The 14542-nt window shown below is 31.7% G+C and overlaps 1 protein-coding gene across 1 annotated transcript; it reads right to left on the minus strand.

The window, feature by feature from the left end:
- Nucleotides 1-5062: 5062 nt before the first annotated feature.
- LOC114425699 (probable methyltransferase PMT16) lies at nt 5063-11821 on the minus strand. The gene is made up of 6 exons (XM_028392647.1): nt 11026-11821; nt 8111-8321; nt 7081-7381; nt 6274-6666; nt 6091-6168; nt 5063-5557 (listed from the first exon to the last, which is right to left on the minus strand). The coding sequence occupies exons 1-6, from the start codon at nt 11710-11712 to the stop codon at nt 5326-5328; spliced, it is 1902 nt and encodes a 633-aa protein (XP_028248448.1). The 5' UTR covers nt 11713-11821; the 3' UTR covers nt 5063-5325.
- Between the last annotated feature and the right edge of the window lie 2721 nt (nt 11822-14542).

A 14542-nucleotide genomic window follows, 5' to 3' on the forward strand; every position in this document is an offset into this window, starting at 1 on the left:
TCATCGCCATTTCAATTCAGTGTTGTAATAAAGTCCTTTATAACTTTTGTATTTTTGCTTTCAGATTGTTAGAAAAATAGAGAAAAATAAAATATAGAACAAAAGAGAAAAGAACTAATTGGAAGTTTGTTGTGTCGTGGAAACCACTTCCCTGAAAGCAAAATTTGACAAGACCTCGGTCCAATCCAAATTGTCAATTGCTCCCCAAGGTTAACACAACGAGTCTATGAACACATGCACTCGTGGCCTTAGGCTATGGAAACCATAGAACCATTGCCCATATTATTGAGTTGTGAAAAATAGAAAAAATGAATAGAACAACAGAACAAAGGAGAAAGCTTTTTTGCACGCCCCTGAAAGTCGTGTGAATCCTTTTTAAATAGAATATGAGTGTGAAAATTGTTCCCCTTAATTTTCTCTAACAATTTCGTGCCTTCCTCAATATTAGCCTCACCACTAATAGCTAGGGGTGGGTAAATGGGCTCGACTCCATGGACTGACCCAAGGGACCCACAGTTCATACGGGTAACAAGCCGATTTTTTTAAACAGTCCATGGTTATATAGTATTTTTGGGCCTGTCATGCTTAACCCCTGGGTTTGGTCTACGAGGTCCGCGGGTTATCCGTAAGCCCGCTTAATCCATGGTTTGAGAATCTACCAAATACAACAACAACACCTTGTTTTATTTGTGTGGCCCACATTGCCTTTTAGTTTTAGTACGTTGGATTTTCTCTTTTTCACTTTAAGGACCATTGGACCAATACCGCATTAAGGACCAGTACCTTGCTTTATTCTTCTCCTCTTATAGAATTTCTTCTCATATTCTTCTCCTCACCGTTGAAGTATTTCTTCTCCACACCATAGGACACGACTCACACAGTCACGCGACACACCACAGCCTTGGGCCACCACCATGCCACCACGCAAGGTACATCTCTTCTCTCTCTCTAGAATTTGTTTTTGCCCTATTTTTGTTGGGGTTTTTTTTTTTCTAAAATTGGGGCTTTTTTCATGAAATGCTCAATGGATGCCTAAGAGATTTGGCTGATTCGTTCCTACTGTAGTCTTAAAATAAAAGAAAAATGTGAAAAAGTCTATAACTGTTGATTCGCTGCTTCATTGTTTCCTTCCCTTTGTTGCCACTCTTTCCCTTTCAAGGTTCGTTGATTCCATACTTACCTTTTTTCCTTTTCTCTCTTCCTTCCTCTGTTGTCTGTGATGTTATCTTATCCTATTCACTTTCCTGCTTTTAATGTTTGTGATTCGTGGCAAAATATGTTCTTGTTTCACTGGAAATTATTCAATGTGTTAACATATAGTATGATCAATTTTCTTCAAAATTGAGAATAATAACGTTCAATTTTATTCCATCATTGAACATGTACAATTGTGTGATTTGGTCGTTGTTCACAATCTACATGATGTGTATTTAATTATTTATTCACCCGAGTTGTGGAGATTGTTTGTATTTCATGATTGGTCATAAAATAAATTGTTAGTAGTTACTCAAGTCTTTCATAATTTTTTCATCTTGAGAAGGTGTTGAAAGTTTGTTATTATCTTCTCTAATTGTTACATGAGCGGGAGGGAATTGATTGGCACTGGAGTAAATTGATTAATAGATTTCAACTTGTTCTCAGATGTTCTTATATGATTCAGATTATCTTTTACTTTTATATATGGACTATGGAGCTTGTACAAAGTATTCTTAAAATGGTTTTTATATTTAAAGGGTATACCTATAGTTAAAATTAACTTTTAAGGAAGTCATTTCTCTAATTATTATTATATGATAAAATCATGGGATAAGGGAATGAACCACACAACTCTTGATCTGCAAGTTATAAACATGATGAATTGAGTTTTTGTGTGATTTATTTGAATTTAGAATTGAGTTCATTTAATTTTATTATTTTAGATTTTAAATATGGATTCTTTTGAAGTTAATGTTGATGAGAATGAAAATGAGAGTATTGATGTGAATGTGCATAAAAATGTTATTCATAAAGAAGAACCTATTGAGTCTAAAATGTCAAAAAAATGGGCTAGAAATTATTCATCACTTGTGTGGAATTTTTTTGAGAAACCTGTTATACATAGTGATGAAAAAGTGAGGAGTAAATGCAAATATTGTTTGAAAGATTATGTGGGCGGTGACAATAAGAATGAGACTTCAACCTTACAACGTCATATGGGGAAATGTGATATATATTTGAAGACACATTCTAATAGTGATGTTGGAAATATTATTCTTGATCATGCTGGGAGATTAAGAAATAAAAAAATTGATCAAAGTGTGGTACCTGAGATGATATCTATGATGATTATTGAGCATGATCTTCCATTCTCTTTTGTTGAACATAGGAGGTTTAAAGATTTATTACAATATTTGCATCTTGATGTGATGGTACCTTCTAGGCGTGTTGCTACCATGAATGTGAACAATTTGTATGATTTTGAAAAGAAAAAAATGAAATGCTTGTTGTCCAAAGTCCCTAGTAGAATAAGCTTGACATCTGATGTGTGGACATCTTGTACTTTTGAGGGTTATATTTCATTAATTGCACATTATGTTGATGCAAATTGGAAGTTGAATAGTAAAATGCTTATTTTTTCTCATTTTCCTCCTCCACACTCGGGGCATGAGATGACTAAAGTTATACATGATTTTTTTTGGAAGAATGGGGGATTGAGCAAAATTTTTTTTCATTAACTTTAGATAATGCTTCTTTTAATGATAAAATGCAAGACTATTTGAAGGAAAAATTATTTTGCATAATAATGGTTTAGTAAGTGGTGGTGAATTTTTTCATATCCAATGTTGTGCTCACATTTTGAATCTTTTTGTTCAAGAGGGGTTGAAAGTAGCCAGTCCTGCTATAAACAAAATTAGAGAAAGCATTAAGTATGTTAAGGGATCAGAGGGTAGAATGAAAGTTTTTAAAGCTTGTGTTGCAAAAGTTGATGGTATTCATACAAAGATGGGTTTGCGCTTAGATGTCATTACTAGGTGGAATTCAACTTTTCTGATGCTTAAGAGTGGCCTTGTATATCGATGTGCTTTTTGTAGTCTTTCATTTGATGATAGGAGCTATTCAAGTTGTCCTACTAATATAGAATGGGAGAGAGGACAAAAAATGTGTGATTTTTTGCATCCTTTCTTTCAAATCACAGAGTTGATATATGATTCCTCTTACCCAACATCTAATTTGTATTTCATGCAAGTGTGGAAAATTGAATGTTTGTTGCTTCAAAATTTGAGTAATGAAGATGAGTTGATTAGAACCATAACTATTGATATGAAAACAAAGTTTGATAAATATTGGAGTGATTATAGCAATGTGCTTTCCTTTGGGTGCATTCTAGATCCACGCTTTAAAATCAAACTTTTGAAGTATTGTTATTCAAAACTTGGTCTTGATCCAATATCTTGTCAAGCAAAGTTGAAAGTAGTGGAGCACAAGTTGTATACTCTATATAATGAGTATGTTCAAATGTATTCCAAAGGAACATCAAGCAATGTTGGTCTAAGTCAAGGTTTATCACAAGAGACTATGGCTACTACTAGTACTATTAGTATTGCTCAAGTTGATGTTATGGATGCAAGTCAAGGTTTCACTTAATTTTTTTAACTACCAATCATTTATTCTTATTTACTTTGACTAACTATTTTTTATTTTTGTGGAATTAACATAGGAGCTTATACAATTTGAAGATGAAAATATGTCGCAAGTAGGTAAATCTCAACTAGATACATATTTGGAAGAGGCAAATCTTCCAAATAAATATCATCCCAATCTTGATATTTTGCAATATTGGAAGGACAATCAAGCTCGATTTCCAGATCTTTCATTATTGACTTGTGATATTTTAAGCATCCAAATTACAACTGTGACTTTCGAATGAACATTTAGTATTGGCTCATGGGTGCTTAATAAATATCGAACTAGGCTTCTTGCTGACAACGTGCAAGCCTTGATATGTACTAAAAATTGGTTACTAGGATTTGATGTACAAGGTAAATAATGTATAATAATTGTTATCTTTTAATCACTTAACTTGAGTTTATTCTAATATTTATTATTGTTTTGAGTTTTAGGAAAAGAAGATGAAGATGTGGAGATGGAGAAGGCTCAAGCTACTTCAAATATGAAATCATTTGTTGTTGGAGATGTTTAAGTTTCATATTTTAGATTTATTGTTAAGACATTATTTATTTTATTGATGTAATTGACTAATTGTTGAGATTTTATTTACATTTGTATTGAACTTAATTTGATTGTGTCGTATTTTTGTTAAAATTGTAATTCTTTTAAAATTAGGCTCGCGGACCGGTCTGTTTGACCCAGGGGGGGTGGATCAATTTTTTAAGTTCGTGGAAGAATGTGGGGCAGGCTGGCCCGGTCTGCTATCAATGCGAACTTATGCGAATAGACTTTACGTGGGACGGGTTAACAATATATGCTTCTGTCTTCCATTGTCCAACATCCATAGCCTCCAATTTGGTTTAAGTGAAACCTTGCTTCACAAATCACAATTATGATTTTGCAAATACATCATTTTATTTGGGGATTTTGTAATTTAACAAATGATACTAGCAAAATTTTCCAATATCCTTACAGAGTTACAGGTAATCAATCCAAAACATTTATTAAGATACACATATATTTTAATGGTTCAAAATAGGCTTTGGTTGGGTACTCAATTTTTTAGTCTTGCATGCCTTATACGTTGCCTAGTGGGAAAATGATGAATGTTACATCTTTTGAGATCATATATCCCCACATTTTGGGTTGGGTGGCATAATTGAAGTGGGGCATGCGAAATATGAGTCAGAACCAATTATATTTAGTTTAACTGAAAATTTTAAAATTATAATTTAAATAAAAGTTACAAAATATAAATTTTAACTAAATAATCATGATACAAAAAAATCATATTTCAATAATTTGATATTAGATTATACTCAATTAATACAATTTTTATTAAATAAAATTAAATTATATATGTAAATATTACAAATTGTGTTTTCAATTTCTGGTGCCATATACTTATATGATGTATCAGGCAATCGATTCCATTTAAGCTTACAGTCAAATCTGACAACAACGCCAATAAAAAGGGAGATTAGTTAACCATTATTTTCCTGAGCAAAACAAGTAAACTATGGAATTCGGAGTTCTGCACAGTTAACACTGAATTAGCAATCAACAAAATTTGCTTGCACTAGCCCCAAAAGAAAAAAAAAAAGAAAAGTAAAAATACAAAAGAATTACATCAACAACTAAAGATAAAAGGAACCGTAAAAAACTAAAAATGTGTATTTAACTATTCTTGTCGGAAGCGGCTGGGGCTGTCCAATAATTCTTCACAGCAAATAAAAGTTTCTCCCTTTCAAGAGGCCCATCTTCATGGTCCACAATTTGACAGTCCCAATCCATGCCATTGACTATACTTTTTACCTTTACCAATATATCAACATCATCTCTGATTATCACACTTCCTTCAGGCCTAAGAATCCTATCCATCTCCAACAAAATGTCTTCCAATTCACATCTACAAAGCAAAAGTAGATTACTTAGATTCTAAAGAATGAGAATATTTCAAATCACATCTTAGATTTCAATTAATAGCATGCATGCACTTCTAAGATCATTGGTAAGAATAAATTAAATACTCTTTGAATTTATAGAATAAAATTCAGTTGCTAACAATCACCATAGTATATAGGAAAGTCTATTTTTGTTTATATCTAATGCATGTGAAAATTTTGAGAATAATCCTGCTACTTTACAGTCTGTGAGATTCTAAGCATTTAATTACTATAATTCATCACTTTACAACAACCCCCACTTTAATCTTAGCTTTACAAATCATCATTCAATTTTGTCCTTTTTATTACATTTCCCACTTACGTTTAGAACCAAAGTAAATGGTGTTTTGGAAAATTAGGCTTAAGGTAGACCTCACACAAACTGAGTTTGATTTAATAAATAGCTAAAAGGAATGTAAATTGTCAATATTTGTTGAAAATTTCAGTCAAACATTATCTTGGAGACTAAAACATGTAACGCAAAATAAATTTATACCTGTCACTGTAGAGGCTGAACACTGAATCAGCATGAATTAAGTCATAAGTTCTAGGGTAAGTAGACATTGCTTCACACCTGCAATATAATTGATGGCCACAGGCATTTTAGAACTTTGAAGAAAAAGAAAGGGAGAGAACTTCATCAAATGAAAGACTACGAGAGAATACTGAATGAGCTAACCAATTATGGTATGTTCCAATCAACCCTCTTTCATATATTGCACCAAGTGTGTCAACCTTAGCCTGGACAGGAACCACATTCATGACCCAAACAGGTAAATCTACGAGTACAGCAGCAAATCCACCCAAGTAAGCATTCATCTCTAAAAGGTTGCGATACCTCCCTGCTTTTCCTAGTTGATTATTAACCTTCTTATAATATGCTATCCTTTTCTTCCACAGCTCATTATCTTTTGAGAAAGTTTCGGAAGTAACCCCCTTTATGGTCCCCTTAGAAATCCTTGGTGGGGTGGCTTTTAGTCTTTCAGGCCAATTTTTCAATGCCCCACCTGCAGTTTCGTCTTTGCTTGACACTTCAGGCAGAGGACTCAAACATGTTTGCATTTCTGTGTACCTGAAAAGTGAAAAAAAAAAAAAAAGTTAAATAACTTAGTACCAAGTTTCTATAATTTCATTTGAGTTTTTAAATAGGCCCCAGTTTAAAAATCTTTAATAAGATTCTTGCATTTAAAAGAGGGTAATATCTATACACTGTCAGTGTCAGTATAAACAATTTTACTTTGTGAAGTAATTAGAAATTATAATAGGTATAACTTTTAAAATAGTTGTAATACAAGCATTTATACATGTCAGATAGTTTTTTTTTTAACTGCATACGTGTCATGTCAGATAGTGATGAGACGACATTGTAAAAATTCAGTACATGAACTATTCTTATTTACATGTTCATTTAACCAAAAATTTAAACAGATGGAAAATATTTCCTTGAATGAAATAAAAAAGGACAATGGGAAAATGAAGCACATACCAGGCCTTGTCAGGGTTACTCTGTGCCTTGCAGAGAGGCCGATTGTGAGAGAGCTTACGGTTGGCTTTGCAATCCAAATGGTTCTTGGCTTTCTGCCAAATGGCTATATCATCCTTCTCCACTAGCTTGTTCCAGCACAGGCTTTTGGCTACATTCTCAATTTTGGTTTGCTCTTCATTCAAATCCTCCTTTGTTCTTTCCCATCCTTTCCAATGTTTCTTCCACCGGATTGGTGGCCCAGATAAAATCCAATATCCACCAGGGCGTAGAATTCGATCAATTTCATTTAGATAAAGTCCATCTAATTCAACAAGTGGGAAAAAAACACACTAATTAATGTTGAATCCTGAAGCTTCATTCTTTTTAGCTTTAAAGATTGAGCAAATTTCATTGAAACTCCTGAGGTTTTGTCAAATTATCTCATGTACTTCTTATTATTTTATCCTTAAACTATTTTTGCTGCATAACATTTTTTTTTTGCAAAGCATTGAAATACATATCATTAACACCGTCAAAACATTATACTACACCCCCTATTATACAAGAAATGTACCTCTATAAAAAAAAAAATTGTCATAAACGTCAAAAAAAGTAAAAAATCATGTCCAATCTCAAAAAACTTAAACAAGTGTCAATATAATTTACTCTTAAACATATGTCTAGTCCCTCCAATGATTCTAGTTCTTTAAAAATGGTCTTTATATTTAATTTTTTTAAAATAATCTCTATCATTCATTTAGTAATGACATAACATGCATTTAAACATGTTACATCAGCAATTATTCTAGATGATGTGATATAATAAGTCTAATTAGATATATGCCACATATCATGATACTATTATAAAAAAATTTAAAATTTATAAGAACTAATATCAATCAAAAAGATTTTAAAGAATCAAAATCAAAATTCACCATATGTAGATATACTAAAACAACTATTTAAACATGTTTTTATGTTTTATTATTCTTTTGATAAGAGGCCTATAATAGTTGTAATTAGCCAATTTGGTAAGTGAGAATAGTAATACCATATTCAGCCCAAGGAATGAGACATCGAGAGCAGTGTGCCATGTCAAAGGCTCTAGAAGGGAAAGGCAACCTCTTTGAAGCTAGGACCCCAATTAATGCAGGAACTCCTCTTTCAAGAGCAAACTGAACTTGTGCTTCGTGGGTGTCCCTTGGTGCAATTGACACTGTTATGATGTCACGTGACAGAAGATAGGCTCCCCAACTTGCAACCTGCATCATCGAAGTTTAAGATAATACTATTAAAATTTGGCCTATTGCACAGTTTAACCAATAAAATTCAGTTTCGTAGATTTGTTCTTGGCATATGAATAAAGACCAAAATAGATTTTTTTTACATAAAATATAACTGGAAAATTTTGAGTCACTAACAGTTGTTTAGTTCTTGCCCTTTTGATTCTTTGAACCACAACACATACATATTAAGCATTGTATAGTATGAAACGAATCTAGAAAATAATCTTCTCAAGATGTGATCGGGACATCAAATTTAATGTAATCTGAGAACAATGACATACAATTATAGCATAATGTACCATTATAATGATTAAATTTTAATTTTAACTTCGTAAGACATCCTAGCATAATGATTTATAATCGAAAAGCTACATTAAGAAAATTATATCTGGTCAGTGACTAACCAGACAAAAGCCTCGTTAGGGGAATACAAAATTACAACTAGTTATTATAATAATCTGTTATTCCTATATGTTATATTCCCCAGCCCTCCAAAGTACAGTTAAACGGGATTAAAGATCACAATTCACAATATACTATAGTAATATACTAAGTTTAGAATCTCAGTGAAAGAATTTAGTAATGATGCTATTTTGTACCCATGTTACCCGAGGAAGCACATACCTGGGCCGATTCATTTCAATTGTGGACTTAAAAATTAGGGGAAAAAAGAACAAAATATTTAGATGGAATAAGTAATCCATATTCCACTGTTTCAAAAAAAAAAAAAATCACATATTCCATAGTCATAGTATGGTCGTATGGGTCGCGTCGCACATTTCTAGGCGCCGCTCAAATGCAAAAACAAATACAGTATAAGAAAGAAACCTTGCATTCACTTGTCCATTTTCATATTCTTTTTTAATCAACGGCACAAATTAAGCACACGAAACAAAGACCAGAGATATATTATTCAATATGCATCTATATAACGACTTACTTTTATCATATGTTAAAAATAATTTTTAATTGTAATTATTAATATTTAAAAAAATATAAACTATTAAATGAACGTATATAGCTCAATTTATTACATTAGCATCCCACATTTATGTGCTGCTTCAAGATCATATCTAAGTTTATTGTCCCTCTGATATAGGTCCTGGGTAAAATTTCTACTCCCCAAGAAAATATTTAATATTTAATTTAATACAGAAAATATTTACTCCATGAGGGTATCATATCATTAATCGTTTTTTAAATAGCAGACAGCCAGATACACTTGATTTGGATCTATTCATTTCAAAACGTAACAGACGAAAATTTTATACGAAAGAAAACGAACATATTACAGACAACGTTACAAAATTATCCCAAAAGCCGTCCCCAGTCAAAGACAAACTCAAACTCTATCTCTATTTTAATTTTTGGAATCTAATGCTTTTCTACGAGTCCCTTTCTTAAAACAGTGAGTCTTCTACTTACGCATTTTCTGAAGTTACCACAAACATAAAAGAACATCAATGGTTAACACCCGTGAATTAAAGACACGTTCTCATAAGTTGTTGTAAAGAGTAAAGGACCATTTCTTTTTATGGTGCAATGTAGTAAAGACCCTTCAATCTGAACTATTTCCTTCAAGAACTCATTTTGTTTTCTAGTAATAATAGTCAAGAGAAACTAAAAATACAGCCAACTAACACAATAAATACCATTCTTTTTTACCAAAAAAATAAATTCCATTTTTTCACAAACAATTTAAAAAGAAATTCAAGTAACCCTTCTAGACTTATCCCTTAAATCTAATGATTGTAATAAATAATCAATCTTAATAATCATTTAGATTCCAAAAAAATAAATAATAAAGATGAAAAATAACTTTTTACTCTTGGAGTAAATTAATCTCATTTTAAAATACCATTATGTTTATGATTTTCGACATTGAAATAATAATCGTGTAGTAATGTCAAAAGAACAAGGCAACCGTTATTTCACTTATTTGATTATTTAACACATAAATTGAATTTTCAAAAATATAATATTCTTATTGTATTTCTCAAACAGCTATACATCTATGTATAACAAAAAAGTGCTATACATCCGAGTTTTTATTTATATTTTGATGATTTTCAGACATCAAAGTAATAATCGTTTAGTAACGTCAAAAGACTAAAATAACTGTTTATTATTTCAGGCATAAATTAATAGGTAATCATAATCTCAAGTCATCATAACGTAAAATAAATAAATAATGCATACATTCAGTGTAAAGTTTTTGCCCGCCTATCATCAAATTACAAATTATAATAGTGCTATGCAACAAGTTTATTAATTTTAAAATAATAGAAAAAAGTATATATATATATATATATATATATATATATATATATATATATATACTAATAGTAAAAATTGTTAATAGATCATTTTTATGATGTATTAGAATTATAATAAACACTCTTACACTAATAAATGATGCAAATTGAAATTCACATTAATTTAGCATGTAATTTATATATATAAAGAAAAATTGAAAACTGGGGCCCCGAAACGGTGGGAGCAGCATGATTCTTGTACCAAAAGTAAAAACACCAACAAGGACAAAGACGTTCAAAAGGCCTCTTTAATTAATTTTATATTTTTTTTTCAGATAAAAACGTTTTGTAACCGTAAAAAACGCAGCGAGCAAATAAAATAGTAATACAAACAGAAAAGGTGGAAAAAGAAAAAAAAAGCGTACCCCGCAGCCAGTGTCCACGGCGGTTCGAACCGTCCCGTCACGGAGGTTGACGAGGTCGGCAATGTCGTCGATGTACTTGTCTGCTCCGTTGGGGAACATGGTGCCGCCGCCGGGGAAGCGGAACCTGTCGCCGTCGTAGCGGATCCAGTTCTGGACGGCCTTCTCCACCGTGAGCTCGCGGTGGGGCACGTTGGCGTACCACGCGACGTCGCGGCTGGCCGGCCAGGGGAAGGGGTTCCGGTAGCCGTGCGGGGCGGGGACGCGGCACTTGAGAAGGTCGCTGTTCGTCGGACAGTGGCGCTCGCGGTAGACCATTCTCCTGCGCGAGTACTGGAGGGAGCGCGCGTGGTCCTCGCAGGGGGTGTACTCGCTGAGCGACACGTGGCAGGGAGGGTAGTGGAGGGTGGTTGAAGTTAAGGGAGGGAGGTTTGTGGAGTTATGATGAGATGAAAAGTCTAAGTGATGAGTGGTGGAAAGGGTTGGGTTTTGAAGGCATGGTGGTGTTGTGGTATATGTGGTGGTGGTGGTGGTGGTGGTGGTTCCTTGGTATGCACCGAGGAGGTAGGAGATAATGCAGAGAAAAGCGAGGAGGGTGTAAAGATTGGTTTTTTTGCAGAGGGTGGTGCCGGTGGGTTTTGAGGGTTTGGCTGTGGGGTGGTAGGGTGAGGTGGAATCAGCACTAGGCATGGTGTGTATGTGTGTGTGTTATATTGTTATGTGTAGTGATTGGTGGACATGGGGGGGGGTTTAAGTATTGGAAATTTGGAAGTGGAAGGGGTTACTACTACTACTACTCTGTGTGTGTTTTTTTAATTATTGTTCTTTAATTAAGATATGGGTTAGTATTTATCTTTGAAAATTGATAAAAACTTTACTTAAAAAATGGAAAATTTTGTTATACTATACCCTTATTTCTTCTTTTTATTGTTTTATAAGTATTTACGAAAGAGTTTATGCAAACAAATATTCTATTAATATATAAGGCTTAATAGCATGTTTTATTACTTGATTATCATTATTTTATCAATTTTAACACTCAGATTTTTAATTTTTGCACTTTTACAATCATATTAGTATTAAAATAATGTTGTTTCACAAAAATTGAAAACAAAATAATGTTGTTTTATTTTTTTAATCACGCATCAGTCTTGATAAAATGTGTTAAAAACAAAATTTGAGTGATAAAAATTAATTAATAATAAAAATTGGGTTATAAAATTTGTAATTAAGCCTATCGGGTAACATATTAATTGTTAAAAAAAGTTGCATGAGTATGTAAATAAATAAATAAAATAGTATATCGATCCCCAAATAAACTGGTCTAGTGTATACTGTCCTGGGAGTATAATCCCCAGAAAGACCTCGATCTGATCTTCAATAAACAAAATCGTGAATATACATGGTTCTCTAGATCTAACAACTAGTATAATTTTCAGATATTATAGGTACTAGTAATATAGAGTAGTACTGAAGATCATTAGATGCTAATTAATTGGCCATCTAATTCTGGCTACTTCAACTGCAACTCGATTTACATTTCTTAAGCGGTGCACAGGATCTGGAGTCAAGTTTGCACTACTAGATATTATGAATTACTCTGTCAGTCCTCTTATTATAATTATCCTTTTAGATTATATAATTAATATTTCAATTCATTGAAAAGTTAAAATTAAATAATAATTATTTTGGCATAATTTTTTTTTGCGATGATTATTATGAAAAAGAGAGAGTAGCATGAATAATTTGTCATCGTTAAATTAAATTACGAGTTTTATGACCGCTTGTCCAGTTCCACCTTCACCAGCTATATATGGCTCATATAGCTTAAATTTGGATTATCTCATTCTTCATATTCATCACTATTTGTCTTGAATAATGAATTCTTATATACATTTTAAACAATTTACAACCAACATTAAAATACTCGCATAAAACAACTTCAGATTTCAAAGAACCGTTGCTCTTAATTAATAACCATTTAAGAACTGTACGTTGATCTTAATTAATCGTAACCGTTTGTGTCAAAATGATTCAGAACTCGTATCTATGAATGAAAATGGATTCTCTCGTATTAAAGTTTTACATCCATATATACTATCCGAAAATTCTGTATCTATCTCTTTCTTCTTAAATGTATATAAGAGTATTCATTATGTACGGTTAAATAAGTTGTTTATCATAGTTTGTGTGGGTTCCATATAAACTTAAATATCCTATACAAAAATTCAATCTAACATAAAAGTTGCTAAAATAAGTGTTTAATTTAAATTTATGAATCTTCCAATCCATTAATTTCTCCTCTTTCATAACATAAAAATAAATTTGTATTTTTAAAAAAAAATTTAAGCAACTATGCTTATTCAAGCAATGCTAAGTCATATATGTTTCAATGATAAATTTTATTAAGTAACGTTGCTTAACTTAAAATAACTCTTGTAAGCAATGGTATGAGACATTGCCTAAATGTTAATATGGTCCTGTCGATTTAGTTTTTATAAAGGAAAATAGATACAAAATTTTCACATTATGTAATAAATTCAAGAGATAACAAGTTATTTATCTTTATACTTTCAATTAATCATAATGAAAATTCTTATATTTTTGTATCAATGAATTTGATTTCAAATTTTAAAAATTATGTGAATTTTGTTAACAACGCAAATATATAGAAGAAAAAGACGAGGGCAAAAAGAAGATGAAGATATTTAACTCTATTCCAATAATGGAAAATTGAATGTACAAAGAAAAAAAGATAGAAATATAAAGCCAACAAGTAATAAAACTAAACTACTCTTAAAGATAAGTTATAAGAAAATAACATTGTTTAGCAAATTTAATCATTCTTCTCTTAGAATTTATCATGTTTTTTAAAGTTAGGAGAGACTAAATTTATTTGTTATTTTCTTTTAAAATTTAGAGACCAAATTCATTAATACCAAAAGTAATATTTTTTTTTTGTTACACCAAAGTAAATTTTTTACCACGCTTGACCAAAAATAGACTTTAAAAACACTTTTCTCTCTCCCAAATTCAACACGAAAGAATGCATTTTCATCTTCAAATACCTTCAATATATTGCAATTCATTCTTCCTTAATTAAATGAGCAGCATAGTCAATTATCAAATATAGCACCATTATTTGGTTCCAAAAAGTCTACACAAAAACTAACGAATTGATCATGTGAACAATTAGGTGCTTTGTAACCGCACGGTAGGGTCAGAATACATTGTTCTTTTTCACCAATAATTCAAACATCAGTTTGTACAATTTCGTGAACAATATTTTTGCAACATTTAACTTTTTCCTTATTCAGTATAATATTTACCTTTCATTTTTATTCTTAAATTCTATTTAGATCAAACTTCCCAAAACTTCGTATATATCATGGCTCCATCCTTTTCCATAATAGATGGAAATTGGAAAAACATCAATTCCTTTCCAATGGCATGTGTTTTTTGTCTGGTACAAAATTTTGAAGAGCATAAAATAGTTGAAATAGTTATCTAATTAAAAAAA

This window comes from Glycine soja, chromosome 9, assembly GCF_004193775.1.
Source record: "Glycine soja cultivar W05 chromosome 9, ASM419377v2, whole genome shotgun sequence".
Classification (NCBI taxonomy): domain Eukaryota; kingdom Viridiplantae; phylum Streptophyta; class Magnoliopsida; order Fabales; family Fabaceae; genus Glycine; species Glycine soja.